At 43.8% G+C, this 25,677-nt stretch overlaps 1 protein-coding gene and 1 long non-coding RNA gene across 4 annotated transcripts in view; both read right to left on the reverse strand.

Moving 5' to 3' along the window:
- Positions 1 to 25,677, reverse strand: part of LOC126948015 (uncharacterized) — a 340,440-nt gene that overhangs the window by 38,694 nt on the left and 276,069 nt on the right. The gene's annotated exons all lie outside the window — the stretch shown is intronic.
- On the reverse strand, positions 6,245 to 12,172 carry SMCO1 (single-pass membrane protein with coiled-coil domains 1). 3 transcript variants are annotated; one of them, XM_050779212.1, is made up of 3 exons: positions 11,972 to 12,172; positions 8,047 to 8,196; positions 6,245 to 7,178 (listed from the first exon to the last, which is right to left on the reverse strand). In XM_050779212.1, the coding sequence occupies exons 1-3, from the start codon at positions 12,019 to 12,021 to the stop codon at positions 6,734 to 6,736; spliced, it is 645 nt and encodes a 214-aa protein (XP_050635169.1). In that variant the 5' UTR covers positions 12,022 to 12,172; the 3' UTR covers positions 6,245 to 6,733. The 3 variants fall into 3 exon arrangements, with proteins under 3 accessions (XP_050635169.1, XP_050635168.1, XP_050635170.1); XM_050779211.1 differs by lacking the exon at positions 11,972 to 12,172 and adding an exon at positions 9,261 to 9,502; XM_050779213.1 differs by lacking the exon at positions 11,972 to 12,172 and adding an exon at positions 9,223 to 9,353 and having other exon boundaries at positions 6,246 to 7,178.

Here is a 25,677-nt window from a genome sequence, read left to right on the forward strand (position 1 = left end):
CCCGCCAAAACCGCGCTTCCCACCCAGAAACCCGCCCAAGGTCGGACGCTCCCGGGGCGGGACTTCCGGCGTCTGCGCCCCGCCCGCCCTCCCAGCCGGAGAGGCCCAGCCCAGGCGTCGCCGCTCCTGCTGGTGCAGCCTGGGTGGAGCCTGACTTTCCCCGGAGATTTCTGCCAGGCCTCAGACACCCCGGGTTTCTTGGTTTCTGGGTAGGAAAAGGGAAACTGCAAAACAAATTCAACAGCCAAACACGGCCGGGCGCGGTGGCTCACGCCTGTAATCCCAGCACTTTGGGAGGCCGAGGCGGGCGGATCACCTGAGGTCGGGAGTTTGAGACCAGCCTGGCCAACATGGCCAAATCCCGTCTCTACTAAAAATACAAAATCAGCCGGGCCTGGTGGTGCGCGCCTGTAGTCCAGGTTACCTGGGAGGCTGAGGCAGAAGAATCGCTTAGACCCAGGAGGCGGAGGTTGCACTGAGCCGAGATCGCGCCGCTGCACTCCAGCCTGGGCGACAGCGAGACTCTGGCTTTAAAAAAAAAAAAAAAAAAAGGCTGGGCGCGGTGGGTCACGCCTGTAATCCCAGCACTTTGGGAGGCCGAGGCAGGCGGATCACAAGGCCAGGAGATCGAGACCATCCTGGCTAACACGGTGAAACACCGTCTCTACTTTAAAAAAAAAATATGTATATATATATATATACACACACACACACACACACACACAAAATAAAATAGCCGGGCGAGGTACACACACACACAAAATAAAATAGCCGGGCGAGGTGGCGGGCGCCTGTAGTCCCAGCTACTCGGGAGGCTGAGGCAGGAGAATGGCGGGAACCCGGGAGGCGGAGCTTGCAGTGAGCCGAGATCGCGCCACTGCACTCCAGCCTGGGAGACAGCGAGACTCTGGCTTAAAAAAAAAAAAAAAAAAAAAAAAAAAAAAAGGCTGGGCGAGGTGGGTCACGCCTGTAATCCCAGCACTTTGGGAGGCTGAGGCGGGCGGATCACAAGGTGAGGAGATCGAGACCATCCTGGCTCACAGGGTGAAACACCGTCTCTACTTAAAAAAAAAATATACACACACACACACACATATACACACACACACACACACACACACACACACACACACACAAAAAAAATAGCCGGGCGAGGTGGCGGGCGCCTGTAGTCCGAGCTACTCGGGAGGCTGAGGCAGGAGAATGGCGGGAACCCGGGAGGCGGAGCTTGCAGTGAGCCAAGATCGCGCCACTCACTCCAGCCTGGGCGACAGAGTGAGACTTCCTCTCAAAAAACTTTTTAAAAAATTTTAAAAAGCCGAACAGTAATACTTGCCTCAGTACCCTTGTGAGTACGTTTTTGTTTCTATTGATTTGTAACGTAGCCGCTTAGGTCGCTTTCCAAAATTCTTTAAAAAGCATCTCCAAGAAATATTGTGGTCAGAGAATCCAGAAACCTGGGACAATTTAACACCCACTTACGCTTCCTTCTGTATGGCCCAGACACTTAAAGTCTGCAGCCGGAGTAGGTTGCTTTAGAATTGCCTTCCCTTCTGAAAGGGCCTGAGGCCCTTTGGCTTGGGCAACAAACCTCAAGGCTATCTCAGTCCCAGAGCTTAGATGTTGTTCATGGGCATCATTTAGATAATATATAGTTTTTTAAGTTTCAACAATCAAAATTCTACAAAGGAGATTAACAAGAATATAATTTCACATTTTATGCATGTTGAAGTAAGTAACCACGCTGGGCCGGCCTGAGGCTTTTATGATTTGTTTTAGAGTTGGTGTGCTGGGCCCCGAGGTTTTTTCTGTTTTGTTTTAGAATTAGGCTTTTACATCGTTTGAACCCAGGAGGCGGAGGTTGCAATGAGCCAAGATCACCCCGAGCCAAGATCACCCCGATGCACTCCAGCCTGGGGGACAGAATGAGACTCGTCTCAAAAAAAAAAAAAAAAAAGGTGAGACTCGTTTTGAAAAAAAAAAAAAAAGCCAGACACGGTGGCTCATGCCTGTACTCCCAGCACTTTGGGAGGCTGAGGCAGGCGGATCACTTGAGACCAAGAGTTCAAGACCAGCCTGGCCAACATAGTGAAACCCCCGTCCTTACCAAAACTACAAAAATTAGCTGGGCATTGTGGCAAGCGCCTGCAATTCCAGTTACTCAGGAGACTGAGACAGGAGAATCGCTAAACCTGGGAGGCAGAGGCTGCAGTGAGCCGAGATTGTGCCACTGCACTCCAGCCTGGGGGACAGAGCAAAATTCCACCTCAAAAAATACAAATAAATAAATAAATAAAAGAATTGGGGACTCACTGTTTTGTCCAGGCTGGACTACAACTCCAGAGTTCCAGGGATTCTTTTGCCTCAGCCTCTGGAGTAGCTGGGTCTAGAGCTTGCAACGCCATATCCAGCTCCAGACCTGTATTTTTTGACGGAATATTCAATCGGTGTGAAGGAAGAGAAAAGAAAATCACTGTGCATGAAATCAGACTTTAAGTTGTTTTGAGACTGCTGAGAGCATTCAGGCTGGGTAGAGGAATGGTTTCCAGGTTGAGAAAAACAAGGAGACATGGGTCCTTGGTAGAAATCTTTGGGAGCTTTTATTTCAATGTGGGTTCAGAAGCCTGTTACTGTCTGTGATAGCTCACACCTGTAATCTCAGCACTTTGGAAGACCAAGGTGGGAAGATCACTGGAGCCCAGGAGTTCAGGTCCAGCCTGGGCAACATAGTGAGACCTGTCTCTACAAAAAAATAAAAAAAATCACTGGATGTGCTGGCTTATGCTTGTACTCTCAGCTACTCTGGTGGCTGAGGTGGGAGGATCACTTGAGCCCAGGGGGTCAAGTCTGCAGTGAGCGGTGATCATACCACTGCACTCCAGCCTGGGTGACAGAGCAAGACCCTGTCTCAAAAAAAAGAAAAAAAAAAGAAACCTGGGACTGTCATCCAGTTGTCTACAGTATCAGTCCCTTAGCTTGGAATTTCAGGCTCGTTTTCTGTTCGTTTGTTTTTTTGAGACAGCTCCTCATTCTGTCGCCCAGGTTGGATTGCGGTGGTGTAATCTCAGCTCACTGCAACCTCCACCTCCTGGGTTCAAGCGATTCTCATGCCTCAGCCTCCCAAGTAGCTGCAATTACAGGCACGTGCCGTGTAATACCACGTGCATTGTAATACCATGCCTGGCAAATTTTTGTATTCTTAGTAGAGATGGGGTTTCACCATGTTGGCCATGCTGGTCTCAAACTCCTGACCTCAGGTGATCCACCCACTTTGGCCTTCCAAAGTGCTGGGATTACAGGAGTGAGCCACTGCACCCAGCCTTCAGGCTTCCTAATATGTCCACAACGTGCTTTTCCCATGGAATCTCCCATTATTCTTTTAAACATGCAACTGTGATTTATTCTCTGTCATCCATACGTTTTGCTTTCATGACATTGCTTTCTCGGTTCATCCTAAATGGGTTACTTTATGGCTGTGCCTACTTCAAACATCAATTTGGTGGCTCACACCTATAATCCCAGCACTTTGGGAGGCAAAGGCGGGCAGAACACGAGGTCAGGAGTTCCAGACCAGCCTGGCCAATATGGTGAGGCTCCATCTCTACTAAAAATACAAAAATTAGCTGGGCGTGGTAGCAGTTGCCTGTAATCCCAGCTACTCGGGAGGCTGAAGCAGAAGAATTGCTTGAACCCGGGAGGCAGAGGTTGCAGTGAGCCCAGATCACACCACTGCACTCCAGCCTGGGTTGACAGAGCACGACTCCATCTCAAAAAAAAAAAAAATTCACTTCTTCCAGAGTGCACTTTTTTTTTTTTTTTTTTTTTTTGTTGAGACAGAGTCTTGCTTTGTCGCCCAGCCTGGAGTGCAGTGGCCGGATCTCAGCTCACTGCAAGCTCCGCCTCCCGGGTTCACGCCATTCTCCTGCCTCAGCCTCCTGAGTAGCTGGGACTACAGGCGCCCGCCACCTCGCCCGGCTAGGTTTTTGTATTTTTTAGTAGAGACAGGGTTTCACCATGTTAGCCAGGATGGTCTTGATCTCCTGACCTTGTGATCCGCCCGTCTCGGCCTCCAAAAGTGCTGGGATTACAGGCTTGAGCCACCGCGCCCGGCCCTCAGAGTGCACTTTTATGTACAATTTAATGCACTTCCCACCACCAGTGATGCCCCTTTTCTAAATTCACCCAATCATATATTGCCCAGTGATACTGATTTTTATTGCAGTTTTACTATTGAACTCCTAGATTTTGATTTCTATCTTCAGGTGCTTCTGTCTTGTGTAATGGATATATTTCATGTACTTCCTCAGATTTCCTTTGCCTTGTTTGTTTTCTGTACCCATAATCATTTGCTCTGCTTGTGGCTCACCAGTTGCATTTCTGGAATCTCTGGCTTCTCCTGCCACTTCTGAACAATGCAGGAGCTGACTTCTCAGTGGCTGCTAGGGCCTGGGTAATGCATGCTGGGAGTATGGGGGGGTCACTCCCCATGGAGTAACTTTTGCCAGCTGAAACCAATGGACTGAGTAAGCACAATACTTAAATTCCCTTTTCTTCTTCCTTCCGAGGATGCGAGGATGGTTTCTCCAGTGTGTCTGGAGACAGGCGAGACTGAGTGAGTGTACCTGCTGACAAAGCTGCTGTGTCTCTTCTGGCTCATTTTCAAGGCGGGGCCAGCAAGGTAACACATCACCATGTATTACTTCACATCCTCCTCTACCTAACTTCCTTCCAGCTTTATTCACTCTGGCTGTCCTGAATTTGTGCCTCCCAAATAAAGCACTGGCACTTAATCTTTACCTCGAGGGCAGGATCCACATTTTTAATGTTTCTGTTATCCACAGCACCTAGTACATGGCATTTGGTATTCAATAAATATTATAAATAAATGGTCAAGATGTAAGAATCCCCTTTCTGGTATAAATAACTGTGGTACTTCATTAGAGAACAAATACACATTAAGATACAATTTATAGTATCTCATGATATATATTTTAGGTGTTTTGTGTTTTGATTTATGAAAATAGAGATGAGGTCTCACTATTGTTACAGCTCTTTTACTCCTGAATTTGATGAGTTCTGAGTTCTTGTCCCATGACTGAGAAGAATGAGGTACACAGACACTGGAGAGTGAGTAAGGCAGAGTAGAATTTACTGAGTGACAGAAAGCCTCTTGACAGTGAGAGGGTACCCGATGGTGGGTTGCTGGCCACGAGCCTGAGTCTATGGGTTTTTGTGGGCTAGAAATGGACAAGTGCATGCTGATTGATCTGTGGCTATGCTTGAAAAAGCACCATTCAGAAATAGGCACGATAGTATAGAGGACCAATTGGGGAAGGGTAGGTATGTGTAAAATAGGTGAAGGATAAGGACCAATCAGAAGAGAGGGTACCAGATGAGAATGGGAGCTCTCAGTCTGGTTCATGGATCTATCCGGAACTCATAGCTTGGTTTTCAGGCTTTAAACTGTCCTTGGCTTGTGTGGGGAAAAGAAAGAGATCAGCCTGTTACTGTGTCTATATAGAAAGAAGTAGACATAAGAGACTCCATTTTGTTCTGTATTTGAGATGCTGTTAATCTGTGACCCTACCCCCAACCTTGTCCTTGCAAGAGACATGTGCTGTGGTAACTCAAGGTTTAATGGATTTTGGGCATGCAGGGTGTGTCTTTGTTCCTAGAAAAGCTAGGTATTGTCCAAGGTTTATCCCCATGTGATAGGATGAAACAATGTTGCTAAAAGGTTTATCTCAAGGCACAGGATTTTCCTTTAAACGTATTCATGTCACAGAGATCCTTGTTCTTATGTCTTACTGCTAATTTCCTCCCTAAAAACGATCCTATTGTCCTGCCACTCCCTTATCTTTAAGATGATAAAGATAATTATCTATAAATACTAAGGGAACTCAGAGGCCGGTGCCGGTGTGGGTCCTCTGTAAGCTGAGCGCCGGTCCCCTGGGCCCCCGCTTTTCTTTCTCTATACTTTGTCTCTGTGTCTTATTTCTTTTCTCAAGTCTCTCGTTCCACCTAACGAGAAACACCCACAGGTGTGGAGGGGCAGGCCACCCCTTCAGCTTGAAGGTTGAGTTTCACCAGGGACCCATCCCTGTCTGCCTAGGAATTTACCTGCCTCCTATTGCTATCACTATGTTTCCCAAGCTGGTTTCAAACCCCTGAGCTCAAGTGATCCTCCTACCTTGACCTCCTAAGATGCTTGGATTAGAGGCATGAGCCACCATGTCCAGCCTTATTTATTTTTTAAATAGGTAATACACATTCACATGGTTCAAAATTGAAAATGTACAAAATGGATTAACAGTGAAAAGACCTCCTCTTATCTTTGACCCCTAGCCTCTTAACTTTCTTTCCTGACAACTAATGTTATCACTTTCTTGTGTATCTCTGCAGAAGTTTATGGATATATAAACTAATATGCATTATATATATGCATATATATATATTTGATTTTGCACCTTTTTTCCACTTAGCAATATATATTGGAAATAAACATTTGAAAAGAACAATACATTTGGTGATAACTTCATATCATTACACAAAGAGCTTCTTCATTCTTTTGTATGGCTACACAGAAAGTATCTATTGTATCCATTTGCCATAATTTATTTCACATCCCCTCACTCTTTGCTATAAAAATAAGGCTGTAATACATTGTGTATACTTTTGGCCATTTCCAAGATGAATTACTGGAGGTGGAATCACCGGGTCATAGGGTAGCAGGTTAGTTTTTGACGGATGGTATCGACTCTTTGAGGGGCGACTTTTGCTCTTCAGGGGTCCTGACTGCTTTCCCCTTCTCAATTACCTGCACAGCCCTCAGCAAACTGTCCTGCAGAGCCTGGTTCTTTACCATGTTAGTAATCAGGAGCGTGATGTCCCTGAGGTACATCTGCCTCGCTTTGTCAGTATAGTGTTCTGCCTTGTTACCGTGTGCAATAAAGAAGGTACAAAGTGCTGTGACGTCTCCTTCTTGTAGCCCGCACTCCTCCAGAACGGAATCCCATACAACTCTAATGCGCTCGTTCTTAACTTTTCGTCTGAGTACAGAGGCTAAGGTTGGAAGACCTCTCACCAGGTCTGGCAGCTTCTCAAGCACACGAGTATGCAAGCAGGTAAGTACTTCAATGACGTAGCTGTATAAAATATTCAATTCCATTGAAGTGAACCTACAAAAAATATGGAGAGCTTCTTAAGCAGTCAAAAATATATAGAAACAGAAAATGAATTCTTTTAGGATTAACTCAATATGAACCCACTAGGAGAACCAGCTGTTGTAATTTAGAAAATATTTACTTTAGAATTTAAATTCAAATTCAAATACTTACCTTTTTTTTTTTTGTTTTAAAGAGATGGGGTCTCACTTCATTGCCCCAGCTGTTCTCGAACTCCTGAGCTCAAGTGATCCTGTTGCCTCGGCTTCCCAGAGTGCTGGGATTAAAGGCATGAGCCATCATGCCCTGCCAATACTTACTTTAGAATTAATGCAGATAGGCTGGGCACAGTGGCTCACTCCTGTAATCCCAGCACTTTGGGAGGCTGAGGTGGGTGGATCACCTGAGGTCAGGAGTTTGAGACTAGCCTGGCCAACATGGTGAAATCCGTCTCTACTGAAAATACAAAACTTAGCTGAGTGTTGTGATGCACGCTTGTAATGGTAGCTAATCAGGAGGCTGAGGTAGGAGAATGGCTTGAACCCGGGAGGTGGAGGTTCCAGTGAGCTGAGATTGCCCCACTGCACTCCAACCTGGGTGACAGAGCAAGACTCCGTCCCAAAAAAAAAAAAAGCTAGAAAAAGAAAAAGAAATTAATGCAAATAAGGCTTTGGCAAGCAAGAGACCCTGTGATGAGATATGTACCATAGTTCCTGGCATATAAAGAGATGCGCAAATTAATCTTTTTTAAAAAACATAACCTAAGAAAATGTAATTGCTTTACAATCCATTGTGGGAAAGATACTAAAAAATTCAATTTTGGAATGACCACTGGAAGCTCTCAAAGCCACAGAATCCCACTGATTTCTCAACTGATACTCACTCGAGTGCCCGAACTGCTGTCCACATCTCATCTTGGGCTGCTTGGCTTGCCAGAGTCTTACTATGATGCTCGAATTTCTGCATCAGGTTATCCTTGGTGAAGTCTAGTTCTCTGAACTGTGCTTCTAACGCTTGGAGTTTGTGGTCTACTCTATAGGATAACAGAATCAAGGGTTAGTTTAGGTTACAGGACAAAACTAAGGTTTTGCTTTAAGCTGAGGCTCTAGTACATTATTTACAACCACTACCAAATTTGGATAACTTTTTTTTAACTTTTACTTTAAACTATGAAGGGAAAATGGGTAGCTATTTGAATTTGAAAGTTTCAACAAAAAAGGTTCCATTTGCCATTCTCTCTAGCCACCATCCTTGTCCTTTCATCCCATATATTGCAAACCTTTGAACTATCTAATTACTTGAATTGCCTGTCGTGTCTTGTTTTTGTATTATACCTTATGCTTTATTTGTTTATGTATGTATGTATTTATTTTATAATACAGAGTCTCACTCTGTTACCCAAACTGGAGTGCCGTGGCACAATCACTATCTCCCAGGCTCAAGTGATCTTCCCACCTCAGCCTCCCGAGTAGCTAGGACTATAGTTGTGTGCCACCATACCTGGCTAATTTTTAAAAAATATTTTTTTGTAGAGACCAGGAATTGCTATGTTTGGCTGGTCTTGAACACCTGGGCTCCAGTGATCCACCTGTCTTGGCCTCCCAAAGTACTGGGATTACAGGCATGAGCCACCATGCCCGGGCTATATCTTATGCGTTAAAGACTATTTTATGTAAGCATTACTTTGGTGTTCACAGCAACCACAAAAAGTAAAGCAGTCATTTTTACTATTTTACTATTAAAGAAATTGAGTCTCAAGAGGATTGAGACCTAATGTCATAAAGTTAGCTAGTGCTGAGACCAGTATATAATATGGTGACTTTTTCTACCCTCTTCTAGTTGTCCAACTCTTATCCTTTCTTCCAGAATCAGCTCAAATCCACTGCCTTGTTAAATTCCCCTTCTACCTGGTGATCTCCTTGCCCGCCTACTTCTCGCTTACAAGTAATGCCTCTGTGAACCCATCTCCCCACCTCCTGCTTTGCTATTAGGGTTAGCCTTTCATGAACTAAACTGTAAGTTCTTAGAGGGAAGGAATCAGAGACTATTTCTTAGATACCTTTATGCCTGTCTCCCAATACCCAGCAGAGGTCTTACACTGTAATAAAAGTTTTCCTGTATGATTGGCATCTTTGATGTGAATGAAATGCTGAGTTTTGTAACCCAAAATGAAGATTTGAGTAGCTCTGAACAGCCGTGACCATCAGAGGGTGCTGTGGCACCAGCATTATGTCTAATTAATCACAGAGACTGGAGGACACACCTCACTTGTCTGAGCCAGCTAGATTGTCATTATGAGGGAAGTGATGAGTCAACACACACGCTACTTCTCTGAGCTTCCGTGTCCCCAGTGACCCGAATACCTTTGTGACTGCCCAGCATTCTATGCTTGATCATCTTTTATTCTTGGTTCTGAATTTCTCTCAAGGCTAATTCTTCTTCAGGTATTACATCTCTCCTAAGCTTTAAACCTGTATTTTCTTTTCTTTTCTTTTTTTTTTTTGAGATGGAGTCTCGCTCTATCACCCAGGCTGGAGTGCAGTGGCACAATCTTGGCTCACTGCAACCTCTGTCTCCCGGATTCAAGCGATTCTCCTGCCTCAGTCTCCCAAGTAGCTGGGACTACAGGCGCCACCACACCCGGCTAATTTTTGTATTTTCAGTAGAGATGGGGTTTTGCCATGTTGGCCAGGCTGGTCTCAAACTCCTGACCTCAGGTGATCCGCCCGCCCAGCCTCCCAAAGTGCTGGGATTACAGGCATGAGCCACCATGCCCGGCCTAGACCTGTATTTTCAATATGTTTTGTGCATCTCCACAAAGATGGAAATGTCAAACTCAACTCTCCTAAGCTTAACCTATTAATACCTCCCCCATCTTCAGAAATTACTGTGAAGAAATGTCAACTGCTTTACACATAGATAAAACTCAGTATAAAATGTTCACTTTGTAGGAATAAAAGCCTGTGTGACCTAATATGCCTGCAATTTCTGTCTACAAGGCAAAACCATGTGATTTGAGCTGGGTGCAGTGGCTCACACCTGTAATCCCAGCACTTTGGGAGGTCAAGGCGGGAGGATCACTTTAGTCCAGGAGTTTGAGACCAGCTTGGGCAACATAGTGAGTCCTCATCTCTACAAAAAATAAAAAATTAGCCTAGTGTCGTGGTGTGTGCACTTGTGGTCCCAGCTACTGGGGAGGCTGAGGTATGAGAATTGCTTGAGCCCAGGAGGCCAAGGCTGCAGTGAGCTGTGATGATGCCACTGCACTCAGCTTGGGCAACACAGTGAGACCCTGTGTCAAAAAAAAAAAGTCATTTGGCATGTACTATTTGTATTAACTTCTAGACCTTTAAGACTATATTGCTTATAGGTCATCTGTAGTTTGAATCTTAGAAAGTAATTCTAGCTTGTCAATCAGTATAAAAATGTACAGTTGCAGTTCTTCGGAATCCTCTCACCAAAGGACAGTCCCAGGCCATTCCACAAAAATCTAAACCAACATGCAAATCTGAGCGCAGGCTGTTTTGTTTTGTTTTGTTTGACTACAGTTCCCTAGTCCCGTTAATGACCTCACCATCCAACCAATTCCTTGAACTAGAAATCTCAGAATAATTCTCAACTTTTCTTCTTTCCCCAATTTATGTCTCTCTAACCCATTCCTGCCTCTCCATCTCCACTAAATGAGTTTCTCATCATCTTTCACTAGGACTCAAGATCACAGTAGCCTAACTGGACCCCTGTTTTCCATTTCCCATCCATCCTCCAGACACATTCTTCTAAAACACAATTCCGATTCTGTACCTCAGCTGATTACAAATGGTTGACGTTATCCTGGCTTGCCCAGTGATCTACTCAGAGGCAACTTGGATCTCTTCGGCAGGAAAGTCAAGGACCTTCACCCTTTGCTCCTGTCTTCCGCCAGTCCCCTCACCCATCCTGGTCACCAATACATGAGACATCTCTTGTCATTGCTTGGATACATCATGTGGTTCCAGGCTTACACATGGCACATACCCAGTTTCCTCAGCCTAGAATTCCTTCCCATATTTTTCTCCCTCATAAGCTCCTACTTGCACTTTAAGATCCAGCTTAAATGACCCTATATGAAGAGTTCCTTTCTCTAGTGTCAAAGGCAAAATTGGTTGATCCTCCCTTCATATTTGCACAGATCTTTAGGAACATCACCGTTGAAAGGTCAGTCACATTAAATTGTAAATATTTTTCAAACTTTTCTCTTTCCTACAGGTTGTGAGCTCCTTTTACCTTTTTTTGTAAATCGAATTTAGCGCATGCATACATTCAGTGGCGTTACTGCACCTGGGAGCAGACTTTTCTTTATTGTTAATTTACATAGGTTTGGGCCTGGAAGACTTAAACCACTGTCATAGAGATGGAATTCTTTTTTTGGACGGAGTCTCACTCTGTTGCCAGGCTGGAGTGCAGTGGCGCGATCTCAGCTCACTGCAACCTCTGCCTCCAGGGTTCAAGTGATTCTCCTGCTTCAGCCTCCCGAGTAGCTGGGACTACAGGTGCCCGCCACCATGCCCGCCTAATTTTTGTATTTTTAGTAGAGGCAGGGTTTCACCATGTTAGCCAGTATGGTCTTGATCTCTTGACTTTGTGATCTGCCCACCTCAGCCTCCCAGTGTGCTGGGATTATAGGCGTGAGCCACGGCGCCAACCATAGAGACAGAATTCTAATGAGCACGTCTGTAGTTCTTTGTTTATTTCTATTCTTCATTCTTCTCTTACCCATCTTCCCAGAATAGCAGACCCATGCTTGCTCCCTCCCTATAGCCCTCAGCAACCTTTTCATTGCCTCCTTCAAGGATATCAGGGTTGTGGTTTCATTGTTCATCTTCTTAAGGCAAAAGGAAAGAAAACAAAAACAAAGCAAAACAAAAAAGCAATAAATGTTTGAATCCAGAATTTTCTGCTGTCTTCCTCTCAGCAACAGGCAGCAGTATCATGAGCACTCAATCTACACTCTGCCTGAAAGGTCACTCAGTACAAGAAGCTTTTAATAGCTTGCACATCCAAATATAGTTTCAAAGAACTGATCCTGTGAATACAGGTGTCCTGGAATGCACTATCACATTCGCGTTTGAAAACTGAACCATAGTACATCAACATAGAGCAACAACCATGTATAATTATGACTCTGTGTACATGACTGTAATATATATACAGATACATTAATGTAACATACAGGATTAAGTTACATGGAAATGTTACTGTCATATTTTAACAGCTTCATTATTCAATTACAACCTAAATTAGGTTTCAAGAGTGCCCCAGATCTTTTATGATGATGGTATCAAAGCAAAAAACCTAACCATCATTAGAAACTACTAAATGCTTGTTATGGCTGGGCATGGCGGCTCACTCCTGTAATCCCAGCCCTTTGGGAAGCCAAGGTGGAAGGATTGCTTGAGCCCAGGAGTTCAAGACCAGCCTGGGCCACAGAGCGAGACTATCTCCACAAAAAATACAAAATTAGCCAGGAGTGGTGGTGCACACCTGTAGTCCCAGCTACTCAAGAGGCTGAAGTGGCAGGACTGCTTGAGCCCAGGAGTTTGAAGCTGCAGTGAGCTATGATCATGCCACTGCACTCCAGCCTGGGTAAGAGAATATATATATACATTAGAGAGAGAAAGAGAGAGAGACAGAGAGAGAGAGAGCTTCTAGTATTAGATTAGGAATTGAATATAAATACGGAAATAAAATAGGACTCCTGTTTTCATGAGATTTAAAATCTAATTGGGAAGATAGAATATATCCTTAAATAGAAAATGTATATGGGATGTGTGCTAAGTACATAGAGACCATAAAAATAATAGAAGATGGGAGACTAAGTCACTGAAATCATGGGTCGTTGGGGAAATGCTCACACTGAAATTAGTACTTGCCTTGGCCTTAAAGGTCAAGGTCTTTGATTATCAGAGAAGAGCGTTAAGGGTGTTACAAACTGGAGACATTGGTGAGCAAAATCACAGAGGTGGCAAGGTAAATCATGTGTTCAGGAAACAATGAGTAGGTATGTTTTGAGCAAAAGATTCATATACGAAAAAGAAAATAACCACACCATTTAAACTGGTAAGAGCGATGTCACGTATTTGTTCTTTCATTGAATACTTTATTCACTTATTCAATATTTACTGAACATCACAGATATTAACTGAATGGATAAAACCTACGAATGGATGAGCAGCATTATTCCAGGCACTGGTAATATAGTGATAAGTAAGGCGAAATCCTTGTCCTCAAGGGGCATGCTCACAGGGAGACAGCACATAAGGATTACAAGAGAGGGGATGCTTCTAGCTAACCTGGTAAGTAGTTTGGACAGATGTGAGCCATTGGTTCTAGAAGATTAATCCAGGGCCGGGCGCAGTGGCTCACACCTGTAATCCCAACACTTTGGGAGGCCAAGGTGGGCAGATCACTTGAGGTCAGGAATTCAAGAACAGCCTGGCCAACATGGCACAACCCCATCTCTACTAAAAATACAAAATTTAGCTGGGCATGGTGGCACACACCTGTAGTCCCAGCTACTTGGGAGTCTGAGATAGGAGAATCACTTGAACCCAGGAGGTAGGGGTTGCAGTGAGTGGAGACAGCGATTGTGCCACTGCACTCCAGCCTGGGTGATACGGCAAGACTCCATCTCAAAAAAGAAAAAAAAAGAAAAAAGAAAAAAAAGAAAAGATGAGCCTGGGCGCGGTGGCTCACGCCTGTAATCCTAGCACTTTGGGAGGCCGAGGCGGGTGGATTACGAGGTCAGGAGATCGAGACCATCCTGGCTAACACGGTGAAACCCCGTCTCTACTAAAAATACAAAAAATTAGCCAGGCGTGGTGGCGGGCGCCTGTAGTCCCAGCTACTGGGAGGCTGAGGCAGGAGAATGGCGTGAACCCGGGAGGCGGAGCTTGCAGTGAGCCGAGATCGCGCCACCGCACTCCAGCCTGGGAGACAAAGTGAGACTCCTTCTCAAAAAAAAAAAAGAAAAGATGAATCTAGCAGTGATATTGTAGTATAATATGAAATATGTTTGGTCTTTGTCCCCATTTCAGTCACAAAGCTCCTAAAACCCTGGGAATTTCCTGAGTGATAGGAGTGTCCTTTGTTATTCATAATAAGCCCCTTTTGATCACATGTGAGTTTATGCTAATGAGGTGATTTAGGGTGGTGCAACTAGATTAGCCTCCAGATGGGACTGGTCACTAGAAAGACCAAGTTATTATAGGTTGGAACTTTCAGAGCCACTCACCAACCTCTAGGAATTGGAATGAGTGAGCTGGAGATTAAGTTCCATAGAAACTCTTGGACAATGAGGTTTGATGAGCTCCTGTGGTGTCACAGAGAGGGTGTGGAAGTTCTACAGCACCCTCCCCCATACCTTCCTCTATGCATCTCTAACAGCACCCCCCATATCTTCACCTATACATATCTAACAGCACCCCCCCATCCCTTCCCCTATGCGTCTCTAAAACTGCCTGTTCATCTGTGTGGCATTCACATAGCCACACCTAGTCAAACCAATCCCCTGGGCTCTATGCGAATCAGACACCACCTCCTTGAGCCCTCCTGACATAACCAACTGTTTCTGCTAAAGGAGGTTATTCCATTTGAAGCCCTTCTCCCTCTGTTTGGGGGAGCTGTTCTCTTCCTTCTTGCCTATTAAACTTTCCACTCCTTAATCCACTCTATGTGTGTCTTTGTTGCTAATTTTTTTGGCATGTGACAAAGGACCCTGGGTATTTCTCCAGACAATGCAGCTGTATTACCACATTCAGCTAGTTTTTGTATTTTTAGTAGAGATGGGGTTTTGCCATGTTGATCAGGCTGGTCTCTAACTCCTGACCTCAAGTGATCCACCTGCCTCAGCCTCCCAAAGTGCTGGAGACAAAGGAGCCTGGCACAAGACAAAATACCCTGGGTATTTCCCTAGATAATGGAGCCATATCATTTTTGGGGGCTCATCCGGAATCCCAAGGTACAACATTCAATGGAGCGGTGAGTAGAGGAGTGGACTCAAAATCTGTCCTTTAATTCTGAGGCTCTTGGTCTTCATTTAAAAATCAAATCAAATCAATAACAAGCATCCATCAGCCAGTTAAAGACACGTTTAGTGTGGCTGCCATTCTTAGAGACTTGGATGTTAGGCTTACTGGGGAGAACATGGAGACTCCCCCGCAATACCCATGGGTCATTGGGCACGTTGGTCATGCTTCCAACCAGCTTCCTTTCATAAGGAAACCTAACCATGCCATGAGGCCAGGAAAAGTTCTGAAGCAATTGAGAATTTCTGGAGATGCACACCCTTGTATTATTCAAATGCTTCTGGACTGGACTCAACCTCCAATAGCCTGCCCACGTGTTGGTAAAGGATCCCCAGCTAGCTTCTTTTTCTGTCTGTGATCACTATGTCTCTTATTTTCTCTGTATGTCAAATGTGATGGAATTTTTGCAGCCCAGGGAAGTAATCCTTTTAGGGAAGATCAGGAAACGCTGCAGTAACCATGGATATAGCTCAGGATCTTGCCATCTTCTAGGAACAGAGGGCCTCCTCTTTCCCCCACAGTGAGGTCACTCACTATTGCTCCTCTCCGAGCGCATGGTATTTCTAAGCCAACAGGGCCACCTCGTGGGAATAGAAATCCCCTCCATAGGACACATTGTTGGTCCACTGTAGCTTCCCAATTTTTCCATTTTGCAGCTTTCTTTATGCTGCTTCTGTGAATGGGAAAATTCTATCCCAACAATTAGGAGTAAAATGTCCTCTGCAGCCAAATTTTAGTCCTGATACTGTCCCATCAGCAGGAAAATCACCATTAGGTCCTTTAGTCCCTTTAAGGCACCTATTCTGGCTCCAATTAAAACAGTACTTAGGCCGGGCGCGGTGGCTCAAGCCTGTAATCCCAGCACTTTGGGAGGCCGAGATGGGCGGATCACGAGGTCAGGAGATCGAGACCATCCTGGCTAACACGGTGAAACCCCGTCTCTACTAAGAAATACAAAAAATAGCCGGGCGAGGTGGCAGCGCCTGTAGTCCCAGCTACTCGGGAGGCTGAGGCCGGAGAATGGCGTGAACCCGGGAGGCGGAGCTTGCAGTGAGCTGAGATCCGGCCACTGCACTCCAGCCTGGGCTACAGAGTGAGACTCCGTCTCAAAAAAAAAAAAAAAAAAAAAAAAACAGTACTTAATTAGTAAGGGGATTTTTAAGTCCAGAAGTTAACCCAAACCATTTTCTAAGGGTAAATGCTTTAGCACGGGCCATAATAACAGCCAATCTAGCACATTCCCTCTGTTAAAGGAGCCTTGCCTTATACATGTTTTTTTCCCAAGATCCATTTTCCAGGGAGGCACACAGATCACACAAGTCTAGGAAATAAAAGGGGAACAACACACAGAGAACTAGGACAGAGCGGGTATGCATGACTAATCTCATATTCTAGTTTCTCTGGTTCCATGGCTTGGAGGGTCACGCCTCCAACCGTGGGCGGCACATTTAACAAGGTGTCGGGACCCAGGAACCAAGGAGGGAAAACAGTCAGGGGGACGCTCCCACTGTCTTCCTTCTCCACGCTGGGTCACACACTGAAAGGAAGGAGACTAAAAGGATGACTTTTTCTCACTTCTTTTTCTAGATAGGAAACAGACCATCTATAACCTGCACTCCTCTGGAGTGCATTCTAAAGAGCTAGGACTCCTTCAACCCTGAGACTTTGAAGAAAAAGTGCCTCATATTCTATTGCACAAAGGCATGGTCTTCTTACCATCCTGGGGACAGACAAACCAACTGGAGGGGGCCTTGCTTTTAATATTATCCAACAATTATATCTTTTCTGTAGACAGAAGGGCAAATGGTCTGAGGTCCCCTACGTATAGGTTTTCCTTGCCCTGCAAGACAACCCAGATCTTTACCAGCTTTGTACAATGGACCCAGTTCTTTTAGCAGCCATGGCAGGCAAACCCATAGGGAATAATTCCCCAGAGCTAAAGCAGATTCTAGAGGAGCAATCTAAGACAGCTATTGAATGTCCCAACTCTTCTAATCTCCCTCATCCAGAACTCCCTCCAATCATGCCATCCGCTCCTCCAGCTCCACCATCTTCAGTATCACCCACTTTACCCACTTCACTCTTAGCTCTGCAGGAAATGCCTGATGGAAATGGTGCTATGAAGGTTCATGTTCCCTTCTCATTACAGGATCTTAAGCAAATAAAGGGAGAGAGGCTGATTTTCTGATGACCCCCATAGGTATATAGAAACTTTCCAAAATTTAAATCAGGTGTTTGACCTCACGTGTTGCTCCTAAGTCAGATTCTCACTGCAGCTGAAAAGCAGGCAGTTCTTCAGGCAGCAGAAAAATATGGAGATGTGTAGGTGAAGGATTACCTATGTGCTGAGGCAAGAGACTGAAGGCACAAACAGTTTCAGTATAATAAAGAAAATAGTTAGAATAAGAATACTTATAATACAAATTAGATATAGAGATGATCATGGACATTATCAATCATTAGTATAAACATTATTAATCATTAGCTTTTTTTTTTTTTTTTTTTTTTTTGTTGCGACGGAGTCTTGCTCTGTCACCCAGGCTGGAGTGCTGTGGCTGGATCTCAGCTCACTGCAAGCTCCGCCTCCCGGGTTTACGCCATTCTCCTGCCTCAGCCTCCCAAGTAGCTGGGACTACAGGCGCCCGCCACCTCGCCTGGCTAGTTTTTTGTATTTTTTTAGTAGAGACAGGGTTTCACTGTGTTCGCCAGGATGGTCTCGATCTCCTGACCTTGTGATCCGCCCGTCTCGGCCTCCCAAAGTGCTGGGATTACAGGCTTGAGCCACCGCGCCCGGCCTCATTAGCTTTTAATATTACTCTTTGTTGTATTACTAATATAACCAAGGAATAACCGGCGGGTATAGGGTCAGGTGCTAAAAGGACATTGTGAGAAGTGACCTAGAAGGCAAGAGGTGAGCCTTCTGTTACATCCGCATAAGGGCCATTTGAGGGCTCCCTGGTCAAGCGGTAACACCAGTGCCTGGGAAGACACCCGTTACTTAGCAGACTGCGAAAGGGAGTCTCCCTTTCCTTGGAGAAGTCAGGGAACACTCTGCTCCACCACCTTCTTGTGGGAGGCTGGATATTATTCAGGCCTGCCCGCCAGTCATCCGGAGGCCTTAACCCCTCCCTGTGGTGCTGTGCTTCAGTGGTCACACTCCTTGTCCACTTTCATGTTCCTCCCGTACTCCTGGTTCCCCTTTGAAGTTAGTAGTAGATAGCAGTAGAAGAAATAGTGAAAGACGTAAAACCTTTGATCTTTCTTATAGGTGCATAGAAGAAAATGCTGACGTATGCTGCCTTCCCTCTCTGCTTCAGCTACCTAAAAGGGAAGGGCCCCCTGTCCCATGATCACATGACTTGCTTGACCTTATCAATCACTTGGACAACTCACCCTCTTTACCCTGCCCCCTTGTCTTGTATACAGTAAATATCAGCGTGCTCAGCTATTTGGGGCCACTACTGGTCTCCACGTCTTGGTGGTAGTGGTCCCCCCGGCCCAGCTGTTTTCTCTTTATCTCTTTGTCTTGTGTCTTTATTTCTTACAATCTCTCATCTCCGCACACAGGGAGAACACTCACTAAGCTCCGTAGGGTTGGACCCTACAGAGATGAGCAACATGTCTCCTACAGCAGACCAAAGAGATAAAAAGGAAATAGGGAAGGTGAAGAAAAAAATGGAAACTCCATTCCCACTAGGAAGAGAAGCACTTCCGGTAGACAACCCTCATGGGAACCACAATAGCTCAGTAGATGAATGGAAAAGGAAGCACTTTGACTGTGCATATTAGAGGCCTACAAAAAACCAGAGCCAAACTTCTTAATTACTCTAAACTATCCATGATAGACCAAAAACCAGATGAGAATCCCACAGCCTTTATGGAAAGGCTGAGAGAGACACTAACAAAACACACCTCTTTATCCCCTGATTTAGCTCAGGGACAGCTCATCCCGAAGGACAAGTTTATCACACAGGCATCTGCAGATATTTGAAGGAAACTACAGAAGCAATCTATAGGACCAAACAGCACCCGCGAAAACCTCCTGAGAATAGCCACTTTGGTCTTTGATAATAGGGATCAGGAGGAGACCCAAGAAAAAGAGAGGAAGCACAAGACAAGGACAGAGGCCCTAGTGGCAGCATTGCAAGCTTGCAAAGTCCAGGATCCCTAAGGTGCATCCACTAGCTGTTATTGATGTGGCAAGTTGGGGCATTTTAAGAAGGAATGCCCAAACAACAAGAAGCCAGCTCAACCCTGTCGTCTGTGATGGAAACCACTGGAGATCGAACTGCTCCCAGAGATGGAGGTCACTGCATTCAGAACCAGTCTCACTGATGGTCCAGCAGGACTGATGAGTCCCACGGCTCAACACCCGGCTCCAATAGCTCAAACTGCCATTACAGCACAGGAGCTCCAGGTGATTCTGGAAATTGAAGGAAGGAAGGTAGATCTCCTTCTGTATACTGGAGCCAGACTCTCTCTTCACCTCTCTAATGTAGGCCTCCCCTCTTCCCATAGCACGACTGTAAGGAGCGTCTCAGGAAAGACTCTAATCCGACTTTTTTTTTTTTTTTTTTTGAGACGGAGTCTCGCTTTGTCACGCAGGCTGGAGTGCAGTGATGCGATCTCGGCTCACTGCAAGCTCCGCCTCCTGGGTTCACGCCATTCTCCTGCCTCAGCCTCCCGAGTAGCTGGTACTACAGGCGCCCGCCACCACGCCCGGCTAATTTTTTGTATTTTTAGTAGAGACGGGGTTTCACTGTGTTAGCCAGGACCTGTTGGGTATCTTTAGAAATCAAATTGCTGAGCCATAGGATGTGCTTATAGTCAGGTTTATACATATTGCCAATTAGTTTTGCAAGATGATTGTGCCACTTTCATTTCCATGTGCAGCGTATGAGAGTTCCAGTTGCTCCACAGTTTCAGCAACACTGGTATTGTCAGTGTTTAAAATAGCCATTCTGGTGACTGTGTTTTAATTTTCACTCTCTGGTTTCCAATGAAGTCAATCACATTTTCATATGTTTATTGTTCTTTTGGATATCCCCTGGCCTGTTCCTATCTTCTGCTTATTTTTCTATTGGACTGCCTATTTTACTAATTTATTGATCAGTTGATTGAGTTATTGTTCCGAATTAGAGTCCTTTGTCAGTTATACTTACTGCACATATTTTCGTCCACTCTGTGGCTTTCTTTTCTTTTCTTTTCTTTTTTTTTTTTTTGAGATGGAGTCTCACTCTGCCCCAGGCTGGAGTGCAGTGGCGCAATCTTGGTTCACTGCAACCTCTGCCTCCCAGGTTCAAGCAATTCTCCTACCTCAGCCTCCTGAGTAGCTGGGACTATAGGCGCACACCACCAAGCCCAGCTAATTTTTGTATTTCTAGTAGAGATGGGGTTTCACCATGTTGGCCAGGATGGTTTCGATCTCTTGACCTCGTGATTCGCCCACCTTGGCCTCCCAAAGTGCTGGGATTACACACTTTAGCCACTGCACCCAGCCCACTCTGTGGTTTTCTTTTCATCATCTTGATGGTGTGTTTTCATGAACTAATGTTCTTAATTTTAATGTAGTCCAATTTATCATGTTTTCATTTTGATGTCCTATATATGAAATTTTTCCTACCCCAACTTCATGAAAATATTTTTTTCCTTTTAGAAGCTTCACTACTTTACCTATTACATTTATATCTGTAATATGCCTAAAATTTAGATTTTTGGATTAATGTGAAGAAAGGGTCAAGATTCTTTTCTTCTCCATATGGATATACAACTGACTCAATCCTATTTATTTATTTATTTATTTTTATTTTTATTTTTTTGAGATGGAGTCTTGCTTTGTCACCCAGGCTGGAGTGCAGTGGCCGGATCTCAGCTCACTGCAAGCTCCGCCTCCCAGGTTCACGCCATTCTCCTGCCTCAGCCTGCCGAGTAGCTGGGACTACAGGTGCCCGCCACCTCGCCTGGCTAGTTTTTTGTATTTTTAGTAGAGATGGGGTTTCATTGGGTTAGCCAGGATGGTCTCAATCTCCTGACCCTGTGATCCGCCTGTCTCGGCCTCCCAAAGTGCTGGGATTACAGGCTTGAGCCACCGCGCCCAGCCTAATCCCATTTATTATAAAGACTTTCCTCACTGCTCTGCAGTGGACTTTTGTCATTAATCAGGTTTCCATACATGTAAGCATCTATTTCTATCCTCTACCCTGTTCCATTGGTCTGCTTATTAATTCTTGTGCCCAAACCACACTCAATCTTAATTATTTTGGCTTCATTAAAAAGTCTTAATAATATACAGTGTGAGTCCTCCAGCTAAGCTCTTCAAGATTATCTGGGGTATTCTGAGCCATTTGCATTTTCATATAAAATTTTCAATAAGCTTGCTAATTTTTAGAACACTACAAGCTGGGATATTGAGTAGAATTACATTGACATCTTCATAATATTTAGCCTTCTAATTCATGAATATGATATATATCTCTATTTAGGGTCTCTTTAATTTTTCTTGGTCATGTTTTGTAATTTCCTCTGTAGAGTTTTTGCATATTTTCCATTAGATTTATTACTAGGTATTTGATGTTTCTTGATGCTGTTGTAAGTAGTATTTAATTTTTTCTTATTGCTGTTATAAAGAAATACCACCATTTTTTCTACATTTACCTTTTTATTCAGCAACCTTACTAAATGTATTTTTCACTTTAGTAGTTCATCTATAGATGCTTTTCTTTTCTTTCTTTTTCTTTTTCTTTTTTCTTTTTCTTTTTTTTTTTTTTGAGATGGAGTCTAGCTCTGTCACCCAGGCTGGAGTGCAGTGGCATGATCTCAGCTCACTGCAACCTCCACCTCCCGGATTCAAGCGATTCTCCTGCCTCAGCCTCCTGAGTAGCTGGTACTACAGGCGCATGCTACCACACCCAACTAATTTTTGTATTTTTAGTAGAGACGGGGTTTCACCATGTTGGCCAGGCTGGTCTCAAACTCCTGACCTCAGATGATTCACCCACCTTTTCCTCCCAAAGTGCTGGAATTACAGGCATGAGTCACCACATCCGCCCTGTAGATGCTTTTCATGTTTTGCAAACACGATCATGTTGTCTGCGAATGAGAGTTTTAGTTCTTCCTTTCCAATTCTTATGTCTTTCATTTCTTTTTCTTGTCTTGTAATGTCTACACCTTCAACAGAATGTTGAATAGAATTAACAATGGGAATTTCATCCTATTCTTGAACTCCTGACCTCAGGTAATCTGCCTGCCTCAGCCTCCCAAAGTGCTGGGATTACAGGCTTCATTCTATTCTCTTGTTACCAACATCATGAAAAAAGTTTAAGTGTTTTGTCATGTTTCTAAATTATTCATGTCTCAAAAAAGAAAATACAATGAAAATTTTAAATGTTTCATTGAAAAACAATGAAAATGTGACATATAAAACAATAAGGAAGTAACTAAAACTGTACTTAGAAGAAATTTTAGTCTCAAATGCATACATGCAAAATAAAAGCTGAACATATCAGTGAGATAAGTGTTCATCTCACGGTGTTAGAAAAAGAGCAAATTAAACCTAAAGATATTAGAATGAAGGAAATAATAAAGATGAGAGCAGGAATTAATGAAATAGAAAGAAATAATAGAATTATCAAAGGCAAATATGGGTTCTTTGACCCCTGTGGACTATTGATGGGAATGTAAATTAGGATGGCCATTATGAAAAACAGTATGGAGGTTTCTGAAAAACTTAAAAACAGGACTGCAATATGATCCAGCAATGATATATACTAGGTGTATATCTGGAGGAAATGAACTCAGTGTGTCAAAGGGACACAAAAAAAAAAAAAAAAAAAAAAAAAAAAAAAAAAAAAAAAAAAAAAAAAAAAAAAAAAAAAAAAAAAAAAAAAAAAAAAAAAAAAAAAAAAAAAAAAACTGCACTCCCACACTCATCGCAGCATTATTCATAATAGCCAAGATAAGGAATCAACTGAAGGAGCCACCAGCAAATGAAGTTTTAAAATGTGGTATGCTAGGCATGGTGGCTCATGCCTATAATCCTAGCATTTTGGAAGGCTGAGGCAGGAGGATCACTTGTGCCCAGGAGTTTGAAACCAGGCTAGGCAACATAGTGAGACCTCATCTCTACAAAATTAAAAAAAAATTAATTTGAAAAACAATATGCCAAAAAAATGTGCTACATGCTCATCATGGATGACATTAAAAAATAAGTAAATAAGCAATGTGGTATATCTACACAATGGAATGCTATTCAGCCTTTAAAAAGAAGGAAATTCTGTCATTTGCAACAAGATGGAAGATCCTGGAGGACATTATGTTATGAGAAATAAGTCAGACATAGAAAGACAAGTACTGCATGATCTCACTTATATGAGGAATTGAAAAAAGTGAAACTTACAGAAGCAGAGACAGAGTAGAATGTTGGTTGCCAGGGCTGGTTAGGGGGCCAGGGAGATGGGAGATGTTGGCCAAAGGGTACAAACTTTCAATATAACATGAATAAGTTCTGGGGATCTAATACACAGCACAGTGATTATAGTTAATTGTATTGTATTGTATACTTGAAATTTGCTAAGAGAATAGTTCTTAAGTGTGTTCATTATTGGGGGAACCAGTTCCCAATATTTCAACATAGGTTCTTTTCTATTTTCCCTAAGTGTTGGCTGGTCTGAGAAATAAAGAGAGTACAAAACAGAGAAATTTTACAGTTGGGCCTCCAGGGGTGACATCACATGTCGGCAGTTTCCATAATACCCACCTGAGCTGCAAAACCAGCAAGTTTTTATTAGGGATTTCAAAAGGGGAGGGGAGTACGAATAGGGAGTGGGTCACAGAGATCACATGCTTCAAATGGCAATAAAATATCACAAGGGCAGAAGGGCAGAGCAAGGTCACAAGGCCAGGGTGAAATTAGAATTACTGATGAGGTTTCATGTCCCGCTGGGCACGCATTGTCATTGATAAACATCTTAACAGGAAACAGGGTTCAAGAGCAGAGAACCAGTCTGACTAGAATTCGCCAGGCTGGAATTTCCTAATCCTAGCAAGCCTGGGGACACCACAGGGGACTAGGGCATTATTTCATCCTTTACCTTCAACCGCATAAGGCAGACACCCCCAGAGCGGCTGTCCATGGCTCCCCCTGGGAGTGCATTCCCTTCCCAGTGTTATTCCTTACTGGGAAAAGAATTCACTGATATTTCACCTACTTGTTTTCTGCAATAAGAAAAATATGACTCTGTTCTGCCCAGCCCCGCAGGCAGTCAGACCTTATGGTTATCTCCCTTGTTCCCTGAAAATTGCTGTTATTCTGTTCTTTTTCAGGGTGCCCAGATTTCATATTGTTCAAACATACATGTTTTACAAACAATTTGTGCAGTTAACACAATCATCACAGGGTCCTGAGGCAACATACATCCTCAGCTTACGAAGATGACAGGATTAATATATTAAAGTAAAAACAGGCATAGGAAATTGTAACAGTGTTGATTGGGGAAGTGATAAATGTCCATAAAATCTTCACAATTTATGCTCAGAGATTTCAGTAAAGACAGGCATAAGAAATTATAAAAGTATTCATTTGGGGAACTAATAAATGTCCATGAAATCTTCACAATTTATGTTCTTCCGCCGTGGCTTCAGTCGGTCCCTCCATTCAGGGTCCCTGACTTCCCGCAACAGTTCATCAAAAAAAAAAAAAAATGGTAAGAAGCTGTGGGTGTGGTAGCGTGTGCCTGTGGTATCAACTACTTGGGAGGCTGAGGCAGGAGGATCACTTGAGTTTGGCATGGGCAACATGCCAAGACCACATATCTAAAGAAATAAAACGTCTTTTCTGGTTCCACTTGAGGGTTGAATTTTTTGAAAAAGCAGATTTTTTTTGTGAGATAACGTATATGTTAGCAAGCTTGATTTGGCCACTCCACAATGTAAACATATTTAAAAACATCATGTTATGTACCATAAATATATATTTTTTGTCATTAAAAAATAAATTTAGGCAGGGCTTGGCGGGTCAAGCCTATAATCCCAGAGCTTTGGGAGGCTAAGGTTGGAGGATCACCTGAGGCCAAGAGTTTGAGACCAGTCTGGGCAACATAGGGAGATCCCATCTCTACAAAAAATTAAAAATTAGCCAGGTGAGGCAGTGTGCACCTGTAGTCCCAGCTACCCAAGAGGCTGAAGTAGGAGGATCACCTGAGCCCAGGAGTTTGAGGCTGCAGCGAGCTATGATTGTGCCACTGCACTTCAGCCTTGGCAACTGGGTGAGACCATCTCTCTAAATAAATAAATAAATAAATAAATAATTTTTAGATGGTTCTTTGAAGAGGTTATTGATACTGAAAAACTCTTGACAAGATTAATAATTAAGAGAAATCACAGATAACCAATAACAGGATTGAAGAAGGGGACATCATTATACATGTAAACAGATGACAAAAAGCTAAGAGTAT

The sequence above is a fragment of the Macaca thibetana genome, chromosome 2 (assembly GCF_024542745.1).
Source record: "Macaca thibetana thibetana isolate TM-01 chromosome 2, ASM2454274v1, whole genome shotgun sequence".
Taxonomy (NCBI): Eukaryota; Metazoa; Chordata; class Mammalia; order Primates; family Cercopithecidae; genus Macaca; species Macaca thibetana.

Bases quoted from the DNA above. Each gene is read 5' to 3' on its own strand.
- SMCO1 (XM_050779211.1), bottom strand. From the start codon at position 9,391: ATGCTGGTGCCACAGCACCCTCTGATGGTCACGGCTGTTCAGAGCTAC. The intron at 8,197-9,260 runs GTAAGACCTCTG...GTTATCCTATAG, and splicing joins AGGAAAACTTTTATTACAGT to AGTAGACCACAAACTCCAAG. The intron at 7,179-8,046 runs GTGAGTATCAGT...TATTTTTTGTAG, and splicing joins ACAGCAGTTCGGGCACTCGA to GTTCACTTCAATGGAATTGA.